Source organism: Enoplosus armatus, chromosome 15 (genome assembly GCF_043641665.1).
Source record: "Enoplosus armatus isolate fEnoArm2 chromosome 15, fEnoArm2.hap1, whole genome shotgun sequence".
NCBI classification, from domain to species: domain Eukaryota; kingdom Metazoa; phylum Chordata; class Actinopteri; order Centrarchiformes; family Enoplosidae; genus Enoplosus; species Enoplosus armatus.
In genome coordinates this window covers 9,528,818-9,551,682 of record NC_092194.1, presented here as the reverse complement: position 1 = coordinate 9,551,682, position 22,865 = coordinate 9,528,818, and the positions used below count along the sequence as shown (strand labels likewise).

Genomic DNA, 22,865 nt, shown 5'->3' with positions numbered 1-22,865 from the left:
TCCTACAAAATCACAAACACGCCAGTCATGTATTATGTTTTGGGTAAAATGTTCACGGCCTCCATTTCTGGTAAACGGCGCAGTCTGGTGGCCAGTAGCAGCACAGCCTGCTTAACACTATATACCTACATTTTATATTGGTTTCAACAATTCTGCATTAAGTCATCAAACTAGCCACATGCCTTTTTATTTTTTTAAATCAAATGGGGACCAGTAGTGTTAGATTATCACATTTTTGTTGAGCTCAGGTTTTAAACTTAATCCACATTTAATCTAACATGAAAAAATATAAGTATATAAGCACAGAAGGTCTCAGCATGTACTAACTAATAGCATGCACAGAGGTGGTAACAAGGCACTCATTGTTCTTACAGGAGGGATTTAACTCGTAGATTAAAGCAATGACTGAGGCAAGAAGAGAAACTGAACTTCTCGTCATTAACAGCAGGCTGTGGTCTGTCTTGTCTGTGTTGACTGGCTGGTGGGTGTTTTTTCTGAACATGTAGCTCCAACAGTCACTGTCACCTCTTATCTCAGCAGCTGGGTGGAGTAAAAGTCGGGTCAGCTCTTATAGTGTCTGTGGGCTAATAAGGAGGATTTCTCAGACAGCTCAAGTATTAAATGAAGTTGTGGAGAGCAGGTCAGTCCTTTGAGAAGTCTGAAGTCACCTCAGTCTTTTTGTAAGAGCAAAGGAAGCCAATATTCCTCACAACTGAATGGGTTTTTGACTGTCACATGGACTGAAAGTGATTTTTTTAAAAAGACATTTGAAGTAGGTTACTGCTGCTACTGTGCTGGAAGACTTCCATTATTTTCGCTTCTATCTTCCAGTGCGCTCGTTTTAATTGAAGCAGAACATGGGAGATAATCCGCGGGCCTCCCAGGACAGCAGCGCTCAGGACGGGGAGGATAATGCTGCACATTTGGGAGCGAAAGGTCCAGATGCCGCGGACCTCATTGAATGCAGCAGCATCCCAAACGGTGACAGCGGCTCCGCGGCCACCACGCGTCTGTACACGAAGCGCTGGGTGATCGTGTTCCTGTTCAGCTCGTACTCCCTGAGCAACGCGTACCAATGGATCCAGTACGGGATCATCAGCAACATAATGATGAAGTTCTACAACGTGGACGCGTTCGCTGTAGACTGGCTGTCCATGGTCTACATGCTCACCTACATCCCCTTCATCTTCCCGGTCACCTGGCTGCTGGATAAGAAAGGGCTGCGGGTCACGGCGCTGCTCGCCAACGCGCTCAACTGCGCCGGGACATGGATCAAGGTGGCCAGTGCCAAGCCCGACCTGTTCGGAGTGACCATGCTCGCACAGTTTGCAAGTTCCCTCGCCCAGGTCTTCATCCTCGGGATGCCCTCCCGCCTGGCGTCGGTCTGGTTCGGCGCGGATGAGGTCTCCACTGCCTGCTCCATTGGAGTTTTTGGGAATCAGGTGAGTTGATCTTTCGTGCCTGGAGAGAGTCACTGTTACAGACCTCTGTATTCTGTTTGATTTGTGTCCAGAAAAAGCCCGGAGAAATTATTTCAATGCCATGTTTAATTACATTAGTAGCCTGAAGTAGACCTAAACCCATGGCTGGATTAACCTTTTAGGGGGCCACGGGCATATATTTGCTGTTGGGCTCCAGCTGATGCACCCTCATCCCTCCACCCATGTCCAGAAATCCAGAAACCAACCAGTACTACTATGCTAGAACAATACCTATCCGGATTATGAATTTGATTAAATACAATAATACTAGCGCAATATCAACTGTTAAACAAAGCTACAAATTCTCAAACACATAATCAAATACCAAAAGTCAAATGACATGCAGTGAGCCTGGGGCTTTGGGGGCTCCCTGTGGGTCTGTGGGTCTGTGGGCCGTGCAGTTGCCTGTTATTTGTGAAATTCCTTAGTTTGCACTGTTACCAAAGGGATTCCTTGAAAGCATCTCTAGATTCCGATAATGATCCTGGAATAAAATGTGAGTGACGGGCTACCCAATACATGAGTTATAGCCTAATTACTGTCCACAAGTGATCTGGCATTGCAGATGAGAATTAATAGTGGATTCAACAGAACTTTCCACATCAGCGGAAGCCATCTTGGTTGTTTACATAAATGCTTCAACAGTGCTCCTCTGTCAGTCATCGTATCAAACCTGTCCGATATTGGATAAATGGTTGTGATTGGTCCGACCTGGGCCAGGGTCAGTTGGAGATCTGTCTGAACAGGAGAGGGCCAATAAGCCCCCAGGAGGTGCGCTGGGCTTTGAAGCCAATTTGACATAGTGGCCAAACCGTGTAATTACAACTTCTGGGTCCATCACGTGATGCACACTGGCCCAAAAAGACTTTTTCCCATAGACTTACATTGTGAAAGAGACTTCTGTAAATCAGTGGATAATGTTTTTTGAGGTACATCAACTTCCCTGTACAAACACTTAAATAGCCCTTATTTAATCATCATGTCCTAAAAGTTGTAAAATTCACTAATATCATCTGAGTGAGCCTGAGACCGAGCGGTTGGGAAACGGGATTAAAGGAGACACTAGTGTGCTTGCCCTATGTGCTGGTATTCAACTCGAGCCACCATATGTATTTTGACTTCTGATGAATCTGTCTGTGTGTCCTTGGTCACGCTCGATCGGTTTACTATTGTTGCAATCATGTGAAGTGAGACTGATCGCACAGGTTGTTGGAGATATTAAACATCCTGGAAGAAATCATCTGCAGTTTGTACAAATTTCGAGGGAACAGATATACTTTTACTTTTTATTGCCTGTAACCTTAGGTAGAGAGGCAGACAGTATCTTGTTTGTGTGTGTGAGTGTGAGTGTGTTTGTCTGTGTGTGTGTGTGCTGACATGTTAAAGCTTATCTGCATATTCAAAGCGCCTGCTTACGTTGAAAAAGCTTATCAGGGTTCATGGATTTTTCTTATTTGTTGGCACATTTCGAGTGGATTTGTTGAAGTATCGTATCGTCTTCATGTTCAGCCTACAAGCAAACCCTCAGTGCTGGAAGAAGTACTCAAATCCTTCACCCAAGTAAAAGTAGCCACACAAAATTGTAAAAATGCTCCATTACAGGTACAAGTTCTGCATTCAGAGCCTTACTGAAGTAAAAGTACAAAAGCATCAACAGCAAAATGTACTTATGTATAAAAAGTCAAAACGGCCCCTGTTAGTGATATTATATATTACATTATTGGATTTTAATACTTATATACCAATGCTTATATCATTTTAATATTGAAGCTGGTCGAGGTGGAGTTAGCTTTAACTACTTTATATTAAGTTAAGTAGTTTAGTCAAGTGGTTCCCAACCTAAGGGTCGAGCCTCTCCAAATGGTGCACATGATTAATGGAGTACAAATGAGGAAAAAACCACTGCTGATCTGTGGTTTAATCTGTAACAGAGTGTTGCATTTTATATATGTGTAAATGAGTAAAAATTACAATATGTCCATCTGAAATGAAGTATATGAAGTGAAAGTATCTCAAAATTGTAATTGATATTTGATAGTATTTGAGTAAATGTACTTAGTTACACTCTTTTAAGTGACATTTTCTAGGCGACTAATGGGTCTATAATGTCTCCTTTGTTGGCTACTAAAATGACGCCATACAGACTAGATACATTGGTATTGTAATGTATAGTTTGTCTAAGCCAACTTGAACTACAGGAATGTGTACTTCTTCTGGCCCGTGGAAAGTATTTGTTTTCAGGGTGGCAACCAAATAGGAGGTGACGTGCGCAACTTCGCCATCTTCTGCTGGTACAGCGCGTGAAGTTAGTGTAGTCCAGTAGTGTATCAGTGCCGCCGTGCCCCAGGTATGGTAAACTGACGGTTCTTTTCATTTTTTTGTATGATTTTGGTGCCTAAATGTCCTCTCGGAATACTAGGCTGTAGGGTTTAGTATATTTACAGCTCATGTGTTCATATCTCGTCACTTTCAGGAAGCGTAATGTGACCGTGAGGCAGTTTACAGCCCAAATACCGAACGTGTGTTAGATGTGGAGCATTATGAGCCTGAAATGGTTTTACGATGCGTTTATCTGTTGGGGTTAAGCGTTTTATTGCGCTGGTTTTATGGAAATAAGGCGAATGAGCTGCCAACAAAGCAATCCTGACTAATCTACAACTTTGCCTTCCGCAAGGTATCAAAACACTGATATGAAGGCTACCATGCTTTGGTTTCCTATTGATGCGCCAGGATGTTTCCTTAAAGACGCCAGAGTGATCAGGAGGTGCGTTTGGGGTTGCGGTTTCAATATCATGAGAGGGGTTTTGCTTCTCCTTTTCTTCCCTTCACTCCTCCCATTCATGGATTTGCTCCATGCGGACAGAGGTGGTGCAGCTGGAGGCTGCAGGCAGCAGGGGCACTACAGCACTGCCGTCTGCTCACGCTGCTAAAGACACACAACATCAACAGCAGAGAAAACTGGAGTCATTCACTCATGAACTTACAGCATCCTTCAATATGATGGTTCATTTGAGCTCATTATGACCGATGAAAGAGAGCCACAGTGGTGCTCTGAGATGTTTCTTTTTCAATTAACTGAATTAAAACCCATTAAATACTTTATTACTTATAATTTTTTCTCAGTCATTTTATTGACTTCAAACTACATATATTAGAGCCAAAAGTTAAATTACAGTTGTTAACATTTCCTATTTTCGTTACAATGGCCTAATTCGATTTTTATGCTTTGGATACCTAAAAGCAAAAAGGTAAAGTTCAACTTCTCTGTCGGTCAAGTTATTCATCAACAAATTATTGCAGTGCTAATTCTCAGGAACACTCAGGCATGATAGAATACGTTTCACCCAAAATGAAATGAATCATTCTGATTGTGAACCTTGAACAATGGAAGTTTGAAGACGATTGATCATGACTTATTGTGTACATCCCAAATCCTACCACAGTAACAATCCTCCACGGAGAAACAAATCTGAGTAGAAAGAGTGACAACGAGCTCCAGTTTCCACTCTGGCTGAGTACTATGATGTTTAGCATCATTCAGTATTAGAACCACTACACCATCTTATTTCACACCCTGCTCTCCAGCACCTCGACAGGCTGTCCGTCAGTCAAACATTAACATTAACACGGACAAGGATCAGAGGCCATAGCCTTCTCTTTCAAGGGCCGAATAAGCAAAGCAGCTCTGCTTTGAAGTTTGGACCAACACTTACTTGCCCCAATCAATAGTATGTGTTTTATATGTCAGACCTACTTCAAGAGAATACTCACCTTTTGTTACAATGAGCTAGTTTACCTATATATACACACTGCAGGCAGAAAGCACAAGGATGGGATATCATTGCCATTGTTGTTGCTGATGGTGGCTCACCAGGAAAGTGCTCTGCAATGATATGTTGCAGATGTGTTGCTATGTAGTTTTTTGTTAATGTGTTGGAGGACAGTGTACAAAAATAGCTACAATTCCTACTCTGATCATCTGATGTAGACGTAAATGCCCTAAAATTACAGCTGTAAGTCAGCAGTTCTGTTTCATTTAAAACCCAGTGCTTTTGAGTGCACAAGCACCGTGCATTGACTACAAGGCCAACATAACAAAAGATGTGTCACTCTGTTGATACTGTCTGACTGCACTGTGTATGTAACCAACTTTTTAAATCAACCTGCTTCAGGTCTGCCAGTATGTAAGTGCCCATGACAGATGATGTGATATGAAGTGACTGGGCATTAGTAAATCCAATTTATGAACCACAAACACTCTACTTTAATAACTGGTCTTCAAACAGTGGGATACCTTGTTTGAGCACAGAGTCGTGTTTCCTCCCCACAGCCACAGAATGAGTACACAAGTGTTGAACTTGTTTTATAGTGTTGTAACACAAGAGGTATTCCTAGAGTGATCTGCTTGTAGTGTTTAAAGATTTATTCTCACGTATTGTTGAGCTGGATATGTAAAGTGTACTTTGCTGCGTTCTTTCCAGTTTGTCAGTTTTCTGATGAATTTGCATTTCATTTGTTGAGCATCACCCCCCATGGACCTTTGCCCCTCCGTACACAGCTATGTATATGTGGCATGTGCCTAACTTTAGCAATAAAATCAAGTTGCTTAAGTTCACACGCAGCACGTGCTTTCAAGTGGTAGTTGGATGCTATGACATAAACTGGGAGGAGGAGTTTGAAATGAGAAATAAAACTCCATCACATGACTAAAGTGTGTGTTAAACACCGGAGTCAGTCAGGTACGTAACAGCTGGCAGGTATCAGAGCGCCCCAACAGCGCTCATTATATTTAAACTGCACCCCAGATCCACCTCTGCTGAATCAGAAGGAGTAACAAGCAGTAATCTCTACTTTAGGCACAGCAGGAGAGCTCGTTTATGATCAGCATGTAGGAAGTACCTGCTGGGTGGGAGGGGCGAGTCAGGTAAACTGCCACGGTGTTAAGAGAGCGCACACACACAAGGAGAAATCTTTGCTCTTCCCTCCAGCTGTTAGCCTGAAGGAGAAGGGAAGCTCTTCAGTGGCGGCAACATGACTTCTCAGGGTGAATTCTCTCGCGAGTGGACGGACAATGATTGGTCTCCAACTAGAAAAGAGAGGAGCAGCCTGGGAGAATACAGCCACCACCTGCTTGTGGGAGGCAGCAGCGACCCCTTGGAGCCTTCAGACCTGGACACAGCAGGGCTCTTCCCGCTGATGGAGACCAGGTTGTACAAGCGGCGATGGGTCATGCTATTCATCTTCAGCGCCTACTCCATGAGCAACGCCTTCATGTGGCTGCAGTACGGCATCATCAGCAACATCTTCATGCGCTTCTACAACATAGACACCCTGGCTATTGACTGGCTCTCCATGATCTATTTCCTCACCTACATCCCCCTCATCCTGCCCGTCATGTGGCTGCTCGACAACCGGGGCATGAGGGACATCCTGGTGGTGGGCTCAGCCTTCAACTGCATCGGGGCCTGGATCAAGACGAGCACGGCCGACCCCGACATGTTTGCCATGACCTTCTTCGGCCAGTTTGTGTGTTCGGTGGCCACTGTTTACGTCCTGGGCATCCCATCCAGACTTGCGTCCCTGTGGTTTGGGCAACAGGAGGTGTCCACCGCCTGTTCCATTGGCGTTCTGGGAAACCAGGTGTGTCTCTGTTTACCTGCTGGGCTCAAAACGTCTTTAGCAGTGTGTGTATTATAGTGTGTTATAAACTTCTCATATTGGCGTTAAGAGAACTCTACGCGTGAGTGAAAGAGGGCTCTATCATCTCACTCTATCTGAATGGCAGCGTGTTAAAAACAGGCAGGTACATGTTATGTCATGTCAGCATCTGCCATTTTGAATGTGTGACTGAGTCTGACTGTTCCTGTGAACGCTGTCTCCAACCTTCTTCTTGTGTCAGCAGGTTGAAGTGAATCACCCTCCCTGCCGGTGGATAAAACGTAGTACAGCTGGTGTCGCGCCTCAGCTCCCAACAGAGAAAGGGATCTTAGAGAAGCGACGCGTGTTAACTTGCAGAACCAAGAACTTAATGCATGCTTACATTGTTAGTATCAGTTCTAGTTAAAATTACCTCAGGATTTCTCACATGCCGGTTTCAAGCTCACAGTTTATTATTATTTTCCAAATGCCTCATGATGATTTTTAACAGGGTTGGGGCTTTATTAATCAAGTTAGTGACGGCTGCTGGGGAGGGTGTGTGTGGTCGCATGTCATGGTTCATTTCTCTCACCTTAGAAGACAAACTCAACTTTGTGACAGAGGTGATAAACTGAGAGGTTTTGCAGTAGAGTGACACAGTTTTAAAAGTTTTGATGCAATCTTGAGTCATTTCCAAAGGGAAGAATGTGGCCTCATGATTCAGTTTAGCTCTAAATTATTCTTTCTGTACATCCCAATAAAATACATGGATACTGCACAGTTCTTATATATAGGGTATATATGAATGCCTTCACTATCTGTAAACATATACCATCAAAAGATGTCTGACCCTTCTGATGTTCGTTAACCTCTGAAGCTTAACTGTTTTTTCTTCAATTGAAGTTTGTCCCCTCTCACCTGCGTTAGACCAAACACTGCATACCGGTCATTGTCACGCATGTTCTTGTTTTGTGCTCAAGTCCCGCTCCCCGCCGCTCAAGATAAAAGGACTCATTGTTGTTGATGTTTACTCGCTCACCACGACTTAGTTCCTTTGGCTCCGGCCCCTAAACCTGATGCTTCCAAGTTTTCATGCTGAAGTCGTTTACATATCCCCTTGGACGTTTGGAAATAGTTCACATTAACAAAAAGTAGGTAGGATTTCCATGAAGACTTGCGATGCTTTGAAGATTAAACAGATCAACAGTTTGTGTGCCAAAAGTAACTTGATAAGAGAGGCCGTCCTTGATTTGCACCAATTGAGAATATGCTTGTTTTGCATTTTTGACAAGTTATCAAGACTTGCTCCACTTATCAAAAATGCACAAAAAATAGGGCTACAGTGTGTTTTCTTTGCTTTGTATATGTGACAGTGATTAAACAGAGATTTTATAGGCTCCTGTGAATTTCTCATAAAGCTTTCTCCAGCAAAATGACCACATGGTTAAGTTAATGATTGGTCTTCTTCTGCTAGACATGTAACATCAATATAGCAAAGTTTCAAGTGTGTCTGTGTGACGTAGAGGGTAAGAGGTGCCGATCTATAAGTAATGAGGGCTGTTAACATTCCCAGAGGACTGAAGGGGTCTGGTGTATTTCTGTTCTTGCACGCTTCAGACACTGTTCACATGTTTGTTCCTCCTTGAAGAACATGCCACTTTTTGCCCCTTTACTTCTCTCATCTTTGCCCCCAGAGCGGAGGGACCGCAGCTAGTGGTGATGTTCTTGCGGCTGTAGGAAGCTGAGGGAGTGGGCATGACTCGTGGTATTTCATTTTGTTTTCAAAAAGTTCAGTAGATCCACTAGAACTGTTGCTGCACGCTGAGGGTTGGGGGTGGGGTATTAGACATTAGACATTGCATATTGATGTCAAGCACATGTCCCCCAAAATATGACCCCTTGCATTACCTGTACTTCTTAAAGCAATAGTTTTACATTTTGGGAAATACGCTCTCTGGTGGAGAGTTAGATGAGATGATTGCTACCACTCTCAAATATAAGGTTACAGCCAGCAGCTGGTTAGCTTAGCTTAGCATAAAGACTGGAAACAGGGGGAAATAGCTAGCCTGTGTTGGTCTGCCTACCAGCACTTCTAAAGGAAGCATATTCACAGGGTCTCCACTGGTTGCCTGGAAACTGCTCCTATCCAAGAAATAGTCCGACACAAAACCTCCCTCCGTGTTTTTACACTTTTGTACGGATTAAACAAACAAGATTTAATGTGTTAATTAATTAATTAATGTGCTTTCCCCCTTTAATGATGTGTACTGACTGAAGCTGTGTATGTGTGTGTAGCCGTCAGCTTGAGGCGCAGAGTCATTTTTTAATGATGTGCCTCTCACCTACAGATGGGCATTGCCATTGGGTTCTTGATCCCCCCCATCCTTGTGCCTAATGTGGACGATATAAATGAGCTGGAGCACCACATCAGAGTCATGTTCTACATCAGCGCTGGAGTGGCCACCCTCATCTTCATCCTCGTGGTCATCGGTAAGTCACATCCACGTGCTCATAGAGTGGGTAAGAGCTGTCAGGGCTCTTTGCTCACTCATGCAGTAATAGCCCACTGCAAGTCCCTTTCAATGTCATATAACTCCCACAGTCACGGTTGTGAGAATGCACAGAAACAAATCATGTTGACAGTTTGTGCTTTCCAGTGGTAGAAACCGTGACCAAGCTGTTACCTCAGCTCACCTCCTTTGTTCCTCACAGTAATGCCAGTGGGACTTGACATTTTTTAGTTGCCATTGTAATGATATTTTTAGATGAGAGCACAAACAATATTTGCAACATTAGGGTTTATCGTTTGAAATATAATTCTGTTCATTTTGATATGGTAGAGCTTCTTGTCTGGTTGTCGGGCTCCTCAGGCAGGCGCTGCTGGAAAGCTTAGTCTCTAGTCTTAGATGTGCTTTCTACCGAAAACTCAACAACAGTGCAGTCCACTAGAGGAGCAGCTGCAGTAATTGCTGTAATTGTCCACCTTTTGATGAGATGTGTTTGGACACGATGTGAAATACAAGCAGGAACGCAGGGAGTCATACAAGTGTTTTATGAAATCATCTTCCCCCCTCAGCTCTGTTAAACCCTCCCTTCACCTACACGAAGGACTAAAGCTCTGACAGTCAGAGAAGCTTGGTGAAGCTCCGCCACAGGTCGAATTTAATTTTCTGGGAGATGTTGATTGGCACAGAGGCAGATGCTCGGTTGACAATCAGAAATTAGACCATTGGCAACATAAATGAAAACACATGTTTGGGTGCACTGTGGGTAGGCAGGTCATCCTGTTGGCTTATTGATCACTCGTGTGTCACACAGATGATAGTCAGCTAGCCGGAGAACAGCGTAGCTGAGCATGTTGAGGTCATTGCCTACAATAGTGCAAATGTTTTGGAGACTGAATTATCTTATCTTCAGATTAATGCCCAACCCTGTTTTGCTGTTGTGTACAAGCACGTGCACACGCACACACATATACACACACCCATATTTCCTCCACTGTTACTCCTCCTTTTGGCTTATCAGAGAACAGACGATACACTACTACAAGCTTAATGAAAGAACTGGTAGTTTTCTCTCTCAGATTATGTCTTATATCCTAAACACACATGTGAGCTCCTGAAATATTGTGTGTTTGTTTTCCAGTGTTTCAGGAGAGACCAGAGATCCCTCCCACCCAGGCCCAGGCTCAGGCCCGGAGCATCCCCCCTGACGAGTACTCCTACACTGCTTCTATCTTGAGGCTGCTGCGCAACAAGCCCTTCATGCTCCTGGTGGTCAGCTATGGTGGGTCCCTTCCTGTTGCCTTAATCTGTTTGTATCTCCACCAAATGACTGGTGGACTTGTGTTATCACTGGAGGAATAGGCCTTTCGTTTTCATATTTACTTTCATATTTCATATTTCATATTTACAACTTAAACTACGTGGCTACTCTCTTGATTATCCACTGATGTTTATGTAGGGTTGCCACTAATGATTAATCAAACTAATTAATTAAACTGTTTATTCTAATTGTTATAATAATGTAAAAAAAAAGTGAAAATCCACAAGTTCATGGCGTCTTTAAATTGCTTGTTTTGTTTGACCAACAATCCAAAACCCAGAGATATTTAAGTCACATTTGAGAAGCTAGAACTAATTATTGTTCATTCATTTCTGTCAATCCTCAAGCTTATAGTTTGAAGAAGTTAGAAGTTCCTTTCATGACTTTAGTTAGTCGTAATACTCTCTAACTTTCCAAAATAAAACAATATCATAAAGATAGCAAAGGAGGAAGTCCGACTAAATCTGTGTCTTCACATGCTTCTGTGTCATAATGATGTCTGGATTGGATCATTGCGACTTGCAGGTCATCCGGCACTCCAACATTATGCTTTTTATCACCGATCCAGGCTATGATGTTGTTGCAATATTGAGGTGAAAGGTAACAAAGACATAAAAGCCTCAGAATAGACGTCTGCAGTTGAAGCTGCCACAGTCATATTTGTGGAAAGTCGCCGTCTTTATCAGCTGGTGTGCAGATATTGGAGGATGTCACATTGTTTTGCTCAAAGGTCACTATTTAATGAAGACAATGTTAATGATTGACAGTATAAAGCATATTAAGATGTGTTAGTCTGTAAATGTGTACCCTTAACATGTCTGGATTTTAAGGTCCTTCTGAGATTTTGACACTGACCTGCGCCCCAGTCTAAACCTAAATGTTTTTGTAATGACAGAGTCTGAAGGCTGCCATGGACTTGATGTGTGAAGTTGTCAGAAGTGTATTTGTGGGGAAGCAGGAGGTCCCATCTGGACGTCCTCCTTTCCCTACAGGACTTCTCAGAATAGACAGACACTGATTTCTGTTTGTTGTCTGCAGGGCTGAATGTTGGCTGCTTCTACGCCGTTTCCACACTGTTGAATCGGATGATCATTGAACACTATCCTGTAAGTCCCCGTGTGTCTGCTCTAAAACATGCTACTGCCTCATGTTCATTTCTAACCAGATGAGCTTTTAATTCACTTTCTGTATCTTTCTTTGTGTGAAACTAAACTAGAAATGTCAATGTTTTTCCCCTCAGGGTGAAGAGGTGAATGCTGGGAGAATTGGTCTGACCATTGTCGTTGCTGGCATGGTGGGGTCCCTCATATGTGGCATTTGGCTAGACAAGACCAAAACCTACAAGTAAGATATTTCTATAAAAGGACAAAAACAATGCCAAACAGGCATGAGGCGGCGCTTTGAGCAAAATGCTAATGTCAGCATGCTAACATGCTCACAATAACAATGCTTATGTTCAACAGGTGTAATGTTTTATGTGTTCACCATCTTAGTTTAGTGTGTAAGCATGCCATCCATTAGCTAATTAGCACAAAGTACAGCTGGGGCTGATGGGAATGTCATTAGTTTTGCAGGTATTTGGTCATAAACCATAAAAGTATTGGACTAATTAAAACCTTGAGCTTTTGATCTTATGTGGAACATGGACATCAGGGCAAAATCTCACAATGATTCATCCAATAGCTCAAAACCTCAAATGTCCATCTCATGGTGGAGCTAGAGGAATAGTCGGGGGTTCCCCAAAGTCATTAGGATTCATCCTCAGGGGACCCTGAAAGTCTGTACAAAATTCTATAGCAACCATCCAATAGTTGTTGAGATATTTCAGTCTGGGCCAAAGTGTCAGACTATCAGACTGACATTGCCATCCATAGAGCCACACTGCTAGAATGTCAAAAAAATATCATATTTTAGCTTCATGTGCTTCAAGTGAACATCTGAAAGGAAGTGTTCTGTAATTTTCAGTCTTCAGGGTCAACAGCCTTGTGTGTTATCTGTGCTTTAAAACATTGGCTCCTTGCATGGATGTCTTTTAAATCATCCATTCACAGGAAGATGTCCAAGTGAATTAAAGCTTTTGTGTGCACGAATGAGAATCCAGCGGAACTGAGTTTTATATCTGACGTCCCTCTCTGCTTATCTGAACTGACAGGCTGTACTCTGCTGGTCCTCCCAGGTCGCATCTCAGGCCGTGCGCCGCTACATTAAACATGGAAAATACTAATAATTCAATCTTAAAAGTGAAGACATCTGATTGGTGTCTGATAATTGATGCTGTCATTTTTGAATTGATCAAGCATATCAATACTTTTCTTTTTTACCACTTATTTTCAGCAGCTGTCTGTTAGATGTTTGGTATGCTGGCTTCAGTGATCTGACATGCAAACTATTATGATGGGATAAAATCCTCAGATTCCTTACATGCCAGTAGGATGCTTCGCTGTCAAAGCAGTCAGGCCTGGAGTTATGTTGTTGACCCTCACACTCCTATTGTCCCATGTGGGAGAGAGTCAAAGGACTGCGTTATATTAACAAAAATGTTTTGCAGCAATATTTTACGCGTGGTTGTACGAGTAAGCCTGTTTGTGCAGATGGCCGTGTTATGCTGCTGGTTGTACAGATGACTTTTGCTTCTTGTAATGAATTTCTTGCCGACTAAATGATTAAAGTGATGAGCGTTTTCTTTAACCCATAAGAACCCAGACCCATTTCCCCTCAAAGGAAAATTATGGGGAATACACCACAGACCAAGTGGACCACATTGGAGACATTTCTGATGTGTTTTTTTTTTTATACTACCCCTTAATGTCAAAGATCTGTGATGGTACATATACGTTACGTTGGGCGTTTATGGTAAATTTACTTGTTTTATTGTTTTATATTAATTTGTTCAAGAAATATGGTCAAAACAGGTTGACTCTATACAGGACACACTATTAAAGCATTAGAATCATTAAATGTGTTTTAACTTACCTTTAGTATCAAAATACAGGCTTTTTGAAATGAGTTGCTTCCTTCACTTGTGTTTACATGTCACACCACCATTTTGAAAAGGTCCCGACATGTCACAGTCACATGACTGCGACATGACCACCACACCAGGATGTTTCGTATATGTCGCCTAGGGACTTAATGAGTTAAGATCAAGCACAAAGCTGTATAAGGAAGATTCTGGGGCCTTTGAAGTGTGTGTTACACTGGTGTCACCATGGGTTAAAATGGGTTAAAATGGAACTTGGGATCTTCGGTATCAAAAGGCTTGTAGTGTTGTAAATGTGTGTAAATGCATATGACAGTTGATCGTATGGTCACTGCACTTATTAAACTAGATTATAATAAAATAATATTTCTCTCCGGTCTCCTCAGACAAACCACCTTGGTGGTATATCTCCTCTCTCTGATTGGGATGCTGGTCTACGCCTTCACCCTCAACCTGGGTCACCTGTGGGTGGTGTTTGTCACAGCTGGTGTTTTAGGGTAGGTAACAATTATAGAGTGAAGGCCGCAGAGGTCATAAACATCACAGTCCAGCCTGCAACATGTGGGTACAAATTAACTGTGGCAGGTAACATTGTCGGGTTACTAGCCAACATGTGTATCATTTAGTTTATTCTGACCAGTAAATATGTAGAAATGTGACTGCAGGTTCTCATAATTTGGTTTATTTCTAGAAAACCATTTTGGTTAGTGAAAGTTCAGAGTGGCTGATACCTTTAAAATCTTTTTGCCATTTTGATTTGTGATCCAAAAATGTATTCTCAAGACCTCATCACAGCTGCTGTTTGTTGAGCACCTTAAATCTTGTTATGCCAACTCATAATTATGCGACAGCCCTCCAGACTTCCCTACGATATAATTCTCCATTCACACCAGGATCTTTTGAATTGACAGGATGATCACAAGTAAAATGTTTAAATTTGAACAATGCCTCATCCCAAAACATGCCAATCTTGAAATCTTAAATTTTAACGTGAACTCCTTAAAATCATTAAATTTGATACTCAAGTGAGACTGGGAACACTGACAGAGACTTAAAGAGATTTAAACTATAAACCTAATTATATTTGGTCAGTACAAAGTAGAAGTCGTGTTTAGGAGCTCTTACAGTTAATGGTATCTTTAGGGGGCTTCATTTTGTGAGTTCATGTAAAGCGTGTCATGTCCAATATTTGAGGTCCGCAGGTCTCAGGTTTTGCTTATAACACCTTAAAACATTGTGGTGAAGCTGCCTGGAGCTCATGTTTCTTTGCATTGCTCTCGTCTGGCATTAATGCTGCTTTGTCAAAGCTAAATGAACGCTGCTCCGCTTCCCCTGTCCACGTGCTTTGTCCTTACAATTATTGCTATTTATGGTAAGCTGATTATGCCCATAGCTGGTTTCCATAGCAATTCCTTTGTCTGGTTTTCATTCCTAAAACCCAGACAGGATGTATTATACAAAAATATACACTTGCCCTACTTGTACATTTGTGGAGCTGTTTTTCTCTTCCTTGGTTGGGATGAAAACTACTGCAGATCACCTCACTTTTGTTTTTAGCCTTTAATTTGACCATCAGTGTGTGTCTGTCTGCAGCTTCTTCATGACAGGATATCTACCTCTGGGCTTTGAGTTTGCAGTGGAGCTCACCTATCCAGAATCAGAAGGAACCTCATCTGGACTGCTTAACTGTTCAGCTCAGGTCAGTAACGTCAGCACGGTAAAGAAGAGATAAAGACACAAGCTAAACACATAAGACAGAATACAAAAATGTTTTTATTTCATTTCAGATCTTTGGAATCATTTTCACCATCTCCCAAGGGAAGATTATTGATAAATGGGGCACTTTAGCGGGAAACATCTTCCTGAGTATCTTCCTGCTAATAGGAGCAGTAATGACAGGTGAGATATGAACCCCTGTATACCTCTCATGTGACAGTGCTAACAACACAGAACTGCTGTCAAACAACAGTAATCACTGATCTCATGCCAGCAACTGTGGACATGCATGAGCGTAATATTAAAGGGAACTTTAACACATTGTGTATTTTAGAGGCATGTTTAAATTGTGCATTGTCCTTACATTCCTCAAGTTACACATGCACATGTCATGTCTTTCCCAGGATGAGGTTGCCCCCTAGTGGCTGAATGAAGAATCCCTATTTATTAAAGGCTTAATTAAACGAAAATGGAGACTTCATCTTTTTCGTTAATGCCCCATATCAAACATCTGTTTATTGATCACCCACAATTATGCTCTTTTTGTATTGAAATTTCGTAACCTTTAAAGGTTACCTAATGCCATATATTGAATGTGCATTAAAACACATACCAACGACTAATTTCAGTGATATTCTCTGACATAAAACCTGCAAATCACATCACAAGTGACACCAGGTTGTGGCATGAAACCTGTTACCATTCTGTATGTAAAAAGGGAACCAAACTCGTCTTAAAGATCCTGAAATTGTGACAGAACTGTGGAGGTAACAGAGATACAGCATGGTTAGTACTGTCCAGGCACCTGCTCTGAATGTGTTGTCCCTGTTTTTATATTTCAACCTAAAATACATTGAAATGCAGACGTGAGTCACCACTGATATACTATTATCTTTTGATTTTAAGTTGATTAATAACTGAAGACAATTTTTCACATTTTGCCAGCATGATACAGCGTCCATCTCACCATAACGTCCGTAAGCTAAACCTTTCCCTCTCCTCCGCGTTCACCACAGGATTCATCAAGTCCGACCTCCGACGACAGAAGGCCAACCTGCAGGCTGAGGTGCAGACAGTGAGTGTAAGTACATGTGTGTGCGCTACATGAAGTCAGAGGTGGGATCTTCACATGCCTGTGGAGTGGGAATGTGTTAGATGCTGCCCTGGCTCTGGCCTGAAGGCACTGTCTTCACGGCTGCTGCAGGTATGCATGCGAGTGCTGCACTGGTGGAAACTTTCTCTCTAAACTCACTAAAAACATCCTCCACTCTCAAACGCTGTATGCAGAAAGGACAACTCTGCTTTGTCTGACAGCTCTCCAACTTGCTCTAACAGCATGTTTACCATCTTTTGCCATAAAAACCTAATTTTGTTCTAAGGCGTGCTTTGTTACACCTTTATATAGGTACAGTGGACAGCTGTCAAACAGATCAGTTATCTGTAATAATCCGTTTTATAAATCACTCTCATAATGTGGTAATAAAACACACCAATCCACTATTAATAAATACAAATCGGGTTTCATTTATGTAGTTGATCTGGGACATACATCATCAAAAACAGGCATCTTTTTGCGCACTAGTTCACATGTATGTAACATATCAAATATTAAAATTTTAAACACAATCTTACTTCACACTGCGTGTCTTCTGCTGCTCGCTTGTTGCCTTGTTTAAGACAAGCTTGGGGCCTTGTTTGCTGTCTGTCCTCGTCCTTTCCCTCTTCATAATGTTCCAATTCTAGCAATACAAATGCAGCTAAACTGGAAAGCTCTGCAGTAATCCTGCACGCTAACAGAACTTAGATATCAGAACATTGTCTCCTCAAGGCTGTGTCAGTGTGGCTACTGGAGCCAGAGCACAGGCAGTATTAGTTGGGTGTGCAGGGTTTGGTGGTGGTGGGCGGGGGAGGGGCCCTCAGAGGTGTGACACCCAAGCTATGGTTCCAGCCTACAGGCTCCGAGTCATCGGTGCAGGACTACGGGGCCACAGAGTGCGGCAGCCCCTGGCAACGGCAGTCTTGACATAAACCCACAACCTCACTAAATCCAAAACACACACCTGCCAAGGTAGGGACACACACTCTCTGAAGCTTCAGCACCAGTAACACTGTACTACAAACACACACACACAAAGAGTAACATTTGACAGTAAACAAAACTTATCTTCTGTAAAAATGCCACTGAAACTGCCATTCAACAAAACTGTTGCAAATTATTACAAACCACACTGACTGGTATATTGTAAATGTTGGTATGAATAAGGCTACAACTACTGGACAGTCGAAAGTACTTTCTACTCTACTTCACAATCAGCTCTTACATTAAACAGGTTCACCTGCTGTTACTGTGGAAGAAAAAAATGGATCCTCGGATTTCAACCTCCTATGAAACTCATTATAAAGATTTTTTTTATGTTGTCATTGTATGTGGACGTTTTTTGTTTTGTTTTGATCAAATCAACTTTTGAAAGGAAAATTTAAAGTGACTTTGTGATTAACTGACAGTACTAACTGAGAGGAGTACATAACAATTCATGGATCATATTGATTTGATGGTGAATGAGAAGGTTAGAGGGGTTTAATACTAAAGTAATGTACAGAATCATTTTGGTCCATGTTAATGTTCTGTTGTCTTTCTGAAAGCTGTGATATGTCTTTTCATTCAAAAAACATCTACTTTAACTTATTTATATATATATATATATATATATATTTTACAGAAACAGCCAGTTGATCTGGAAGGAGGCGTCTCTCCACCTGAAATCCTGAAAGAGAGGAAGTTATAAGGCGGACAGACGCTCCCTCTGTCGGAGGCACCGTGTGCAGATAAAAACAGAGATACTGACACGTCAACATGCAGAAACAAGCAAACATGGCCACGGAGGGAAAAAAAGCTGCTGTGAAGAGTGATCACATGGAGAGTGAGTCACACTGAGCAGCCCTCTGTGAGGTTTTATGATCAGAGTAAGAACCAGAAGACCGGCTGTATATTTGATGCACAACATGATGTACTGTATGGACGCCTCTGGCCTGGAACACCAGAGATTCACACTAATGTCCCAAGTGCAACTTAGCTCATCCCAAAGCAAGCACAAGTCAATCATGCACAAGGGGAACCTCGATGGTTTTTACAATTATCTTTTGTAAACATTCATTTTATCCAATGTGGGCATTTTACATGTCTCGTCAGTGCAATGCAACTTGTGACGTCACTTTTTAACTGATACTGAATTGTATCTGAAGCTTTTACTGTCCCCCTCTGATTAATGTTAATGTAGTGTCCTCTGCATAATGAGCAATATTTAAACTGTGAGTGCTTCCTGCTATTGGACCAATACAGTGTGTAACTGTAGTCGGTCTTTACATTGCTGAAGGCATTCATTTGAGTGTTCTGTTTTTAGGATGTGCGTATTAAATGCAGACTAATAACTGTGACGTGTTTTCCTGTCATGGCAGCTTTCATATCATCTCTGCCTGCCATTCAGGATCACATGAAAGTGTTACCTCTGAAAACTGCTGATTACAAATATGATCGATGCTGTGCATCTGAGTACACTTTTGAAGGTCAGTTGTGTCCTTGTTTTACTGTAAGTGATCTCTACAAGACATCGATAACTAATAAGTAACTGGATCCACATGCGTCTGAAACATTAAGAACATCTGCACAGCACAAAACACGATGGAAGGATGAGGCAGATTGAACTACTGCAGCTGTCATTTTGCACAAGGAACTGTTTTTATGTCAAATATTCTTAACTTGTAAATGTGTTACTGAGAAATGTAGTTTATGCTGTGTAACCAGTGTCGTTTGTCATGAACATGTTTTACTTGATGTGTTGTGGCTAGTTGTCTGGTGATTTTCCTGTTTTATAACGATTGTCATGTGATTGTCATGTGTCACTGTATGCATCTTTGGATAGAATAAGGAGAGCATGAGGATTTATTAATTTGTACCTCAGATAGCTCAGTGCGCTCAGAAGGTCCACAGAGCTAAACAGCCACAATGAGCAGAAAACAAAGTTGAAAACCTCTCGCTTCAACCCAAATATGAGATCTGAGCAGCACAGAGTATTAAGTGTTTATCAAAAATAATGCAAAAAGCACAATTATACCCTTGGAAACACCAAAAATCATTTAAAAAAAGTTTTATAGGACAATAATTGTGCATAAATTCAAAGGGTGTACAAACTTTTCACAGCACAGAACAAACATCGAGAATAACTGCTGACATACGTGTTCGTGATACTTTGTAATGAAGAGCATAGTTTTATACTGTTTCTGTCATCTGAGGTCTTTGGTAAATCATAAATAAAAAAATGAAAGACATCACTGCTGGATTATTTCTGTAATCATTTCACTCAGCGTCATCCACAGTCACCACCACAATAAGAGCTTAAAAACAAACACATGGATGTCATTCAGTACTGATCACAGGTCAGATACTACAAAATGAAACCTCCATGTATTGATCACTTGAGAATGAATTAACAATAAACCAGCACATATCGCTCAGTGTATGGTGAAACATGACCTTTTGATTGCACCGTCAGCTGTAAAATATCAGTTTAAAAACATTAAAGATGTGTTTATTCTACAGGAAGTGTTACAGAAGGAAATTAATTTAAATCTGGATCTCATGTTCTTCAAGGCATGAAGCAGCACACTGGGAGCAGTCCACAAATGTCTGGTGGTCTCTGTGGAGGTGGGTTCAATGGACTAGAGGAAAATAAGACTGCCGGGATTCAGTTACGCTTCTTCTGTCGTGCTCCGGCTTCCTCTTGTGACTCTGGAATACACTGGAATCCAATCAGCATTCCTATGATAGAGAAACCTGGAAAGCACACACAAAGATGTTTTAATACCTTTTAAAACCTAAAACAATGTGAAAATATGTCCCATCATTCCTCAGTACAGTCCACACTCACTTGCCACAATGAGAGGTGCCATGACCCCGATGGTCAGAGGTGCGGTTTTGTAGATAAAAGCTTCAGACAGAAAGTGGCCCAACGCCAGCACAAATGTCCATAAGGTGATGTGATACAGCCTGCAGGAGCCGGTGTGAACACACAGTAAGAACATTTGAAGACCGCCAACAGAAACAAGGTGCAGGAAGTGAGAGGCTGTCTTACGTTCTGTTCTGGATATCAATGGCACAGGCGCAGCGAATGATCGATGACAGCAATGTCCAAATACCAAACGTTCGAGCTTGGAGACCATTCACTGAGGAGACGGGAAGAGATGGATGAGACAGCCAGACATTAGATTATCCCCTGTTTCATCAGAACAGTCTAAATCTACCTAAACTCATTTTATTTACATTGATAAATCGGCAAGGCCAATATTAAAGACTGATATTAGCTTATCACAAACACTAGATTGCTATCAGTATATGTATATGTTGGCTGATAAGTAATAAGAAATTGCAGTGCTGAAATGTCAAAGATGTTTTGTTTGGGGTCATTTAGAAACAGTGTCACGTTTACAGTGTCCACCAGAAAGCACTTAATTTTCTTAACTAAAATGTCCCGTTTCGTGCATATCTTTAATTCTTTAATAACAAAATTTAAATTATTCTTATCAAAAATGTTTGTTTCTGTAATGTGCTCACCGGTTACTACTGAGAATCCTTATTGGATCTTTTTAAACTCACAAATATTGTTATTGACCTAAAAACAATCCAGCAACAGTGTGGTGATGCTGCAGACCGTTAACGTGTTGCTGTTTTGGTTATACAGTGTATTTTCTGATGAATCATATCACCGACTCCTGAACACTTGACAGCACCAACATCGTGCTCAGTTGAGTGAAAAACATGGTGATGTGATGTTTAATGTCAGGCTGTGATGTCCATTAAGTAAATCTATAGCTTGCTCACCAAACTCTGGTGTGCCTGTGTAGAGCTTCTCTGACAAAAAACTGTGATCTCTAAAACTCTGCACGGTGTTTCCCATCGCGATGACGGACACCATCACCAACCAGCTCCGCAGGACGTTCAGAAAGCGACTCATCTTCTCTGTCTAGGAGACGCACCTGTCAGAGTGGAGGAGTCTGTTCAGGGCAGGAGAAACAACTTCAAACTGCAGCTAGCTGGTTCTGTTACAGCCTAACAGATGTCTGCCGTATGTTACGCCCTGTGGTGTGTAAAATCAGGTCCATCAGCTAGCAAGTGATATTCAGCAATAACTAACGTCACATAACAGGCTAACGTTGCTGTAACCTGGTTAACACAATTAATGAGCCTATTAGAATAAAAATAACATGAATGTTGCGTTTACTTACCTGTCGGCGTCTGTCAAACTACAGTGTGAACATGTTACTGAGGGGAAAAACAGAGGGGTCTAGATATAAAACAATAAAGTGGGACTCAAGCCAACCGAGTATGGTGCTGTATTCACAATGTTAAATCTGTCAATCTTGGACTGTGGGGTTGACCAATAACAGAGCGTAAGAAATGGCTCCATCCAATCGTACCATAAATATGATTGGCCCATATGACCGTTCAGCGTCCGCCTACTTTCTTCACCAGCCAATAGCTATTAAGAAATCCAGTCACCTGTAGACTGTAGGCTAGGCTGCGTTCAAACAAAGAGTAGATGTTGAACGAGAGAGATCTCTGTAGTGACTTCTGTCTTCGTTAAATCTATCTTGGTAAAGGAGTGGACTGCATTTTCGGTTAAAATACCATTTAGTGACTGAGTGGCCATTTGCAAAATGTATAATGTATAAAGTTATTTTAGTAATTTACGTAATATATGTAACAGTAGAAAATGATTTTTTAATTGCAATTTTACTTCAATAACTACATTTCCAGTCCTCATTTATTTTCGTTTGTACACTCTATGCAGTCGAATAACGCACACATGAAGCAGTAATAAGCAGTTTCAGATTATCCGATGAGTATATGTGCTATAGGAAACATCCCATTTTACATGAGCTCTCTTCCCGTCTGACAGTGAAACATCCACTGCACGTCTCAGCTCACCGCTGGATGGATGCGGCGCAAAATCTGGTCAGGTGGACAAACAACTATTGTACGCGAGTGCGCATGCTCCTTGCTCTGTTGCTACTCAGTTGTTGTAGTTACCAGGAAGATTAACCGCGATGGTCAACTGGCCCTGGTGATATCAGCTAGCTAGCAGCTAGCAGGCTCTCAGAAATAAAGGCAAGTTTACGTTGGTGTGTATTTGTATGGCATCATAAAAACGTCTACTTAAGCGGTGTCAAAC

The 22,865-nt window shown here is 41.8% G+C and overlaps 2 protein-coding genes across 2 annotated transcripts; one reads left to right on the top strand and one right to left on the bottom strand.

The window, feature by feature from the left end:
- The first annotated feature begins 6,512 nt into the window (after positions 1–6,512).
- flvcr2a (FLVCR choline and putative heme transporter 2a) lies at positions 6,513–19,962 on the top strand. The gene is made up of 11 exons (XM_070919882.1): positions 6,513–7,121; positions 9,467–9,608; positions 10,764–10,904; positions 11,982–12,049; positions 12,184–12,287; positions 14,310–14,420; positions 15,517–15,622; positions 15,711–15,822; positions 16,656–16,720; positions 17,588–17,707; positions 18,360–19,962. Exons 1-10 carry the CDS (start codon positions 6,513–6,515, stop codon positions 17,660–17,662), a joined length of 1,533 nt encoding a protein of 510 aa, XP_070775983.1. The 3' UTR covers positions 17,663–17,707; positions 18,360–19,962.
- On the bottom strand, positions 19,795–22,044 carry erg28 (ergosterol biosynthesis 28 homolog). Its single transcript, XM_070919883.1, has 5 exons — positions 21,919–22,044; positions 21,515–21,669; positions 20,769–20,859; positions 20,565–20,683; positions 19,795–20,470 (listed from the first exon to the last, which is right to left on the bottom strand). Exons 2-5 carry the CDS (start codon positions 21,645–21,647, stop codon positions 20,382–20,384), a joined length of 432 nt encoding a protein of 143 aa, XP_070775984.1. The 5' UTR covers positions 21,648–21,669; positions 21,919–22,044; the 3' UTR covers positions 19,795–20,381.
- Positions 22,045–22,865: the final 821 nt, after the last annotated feature.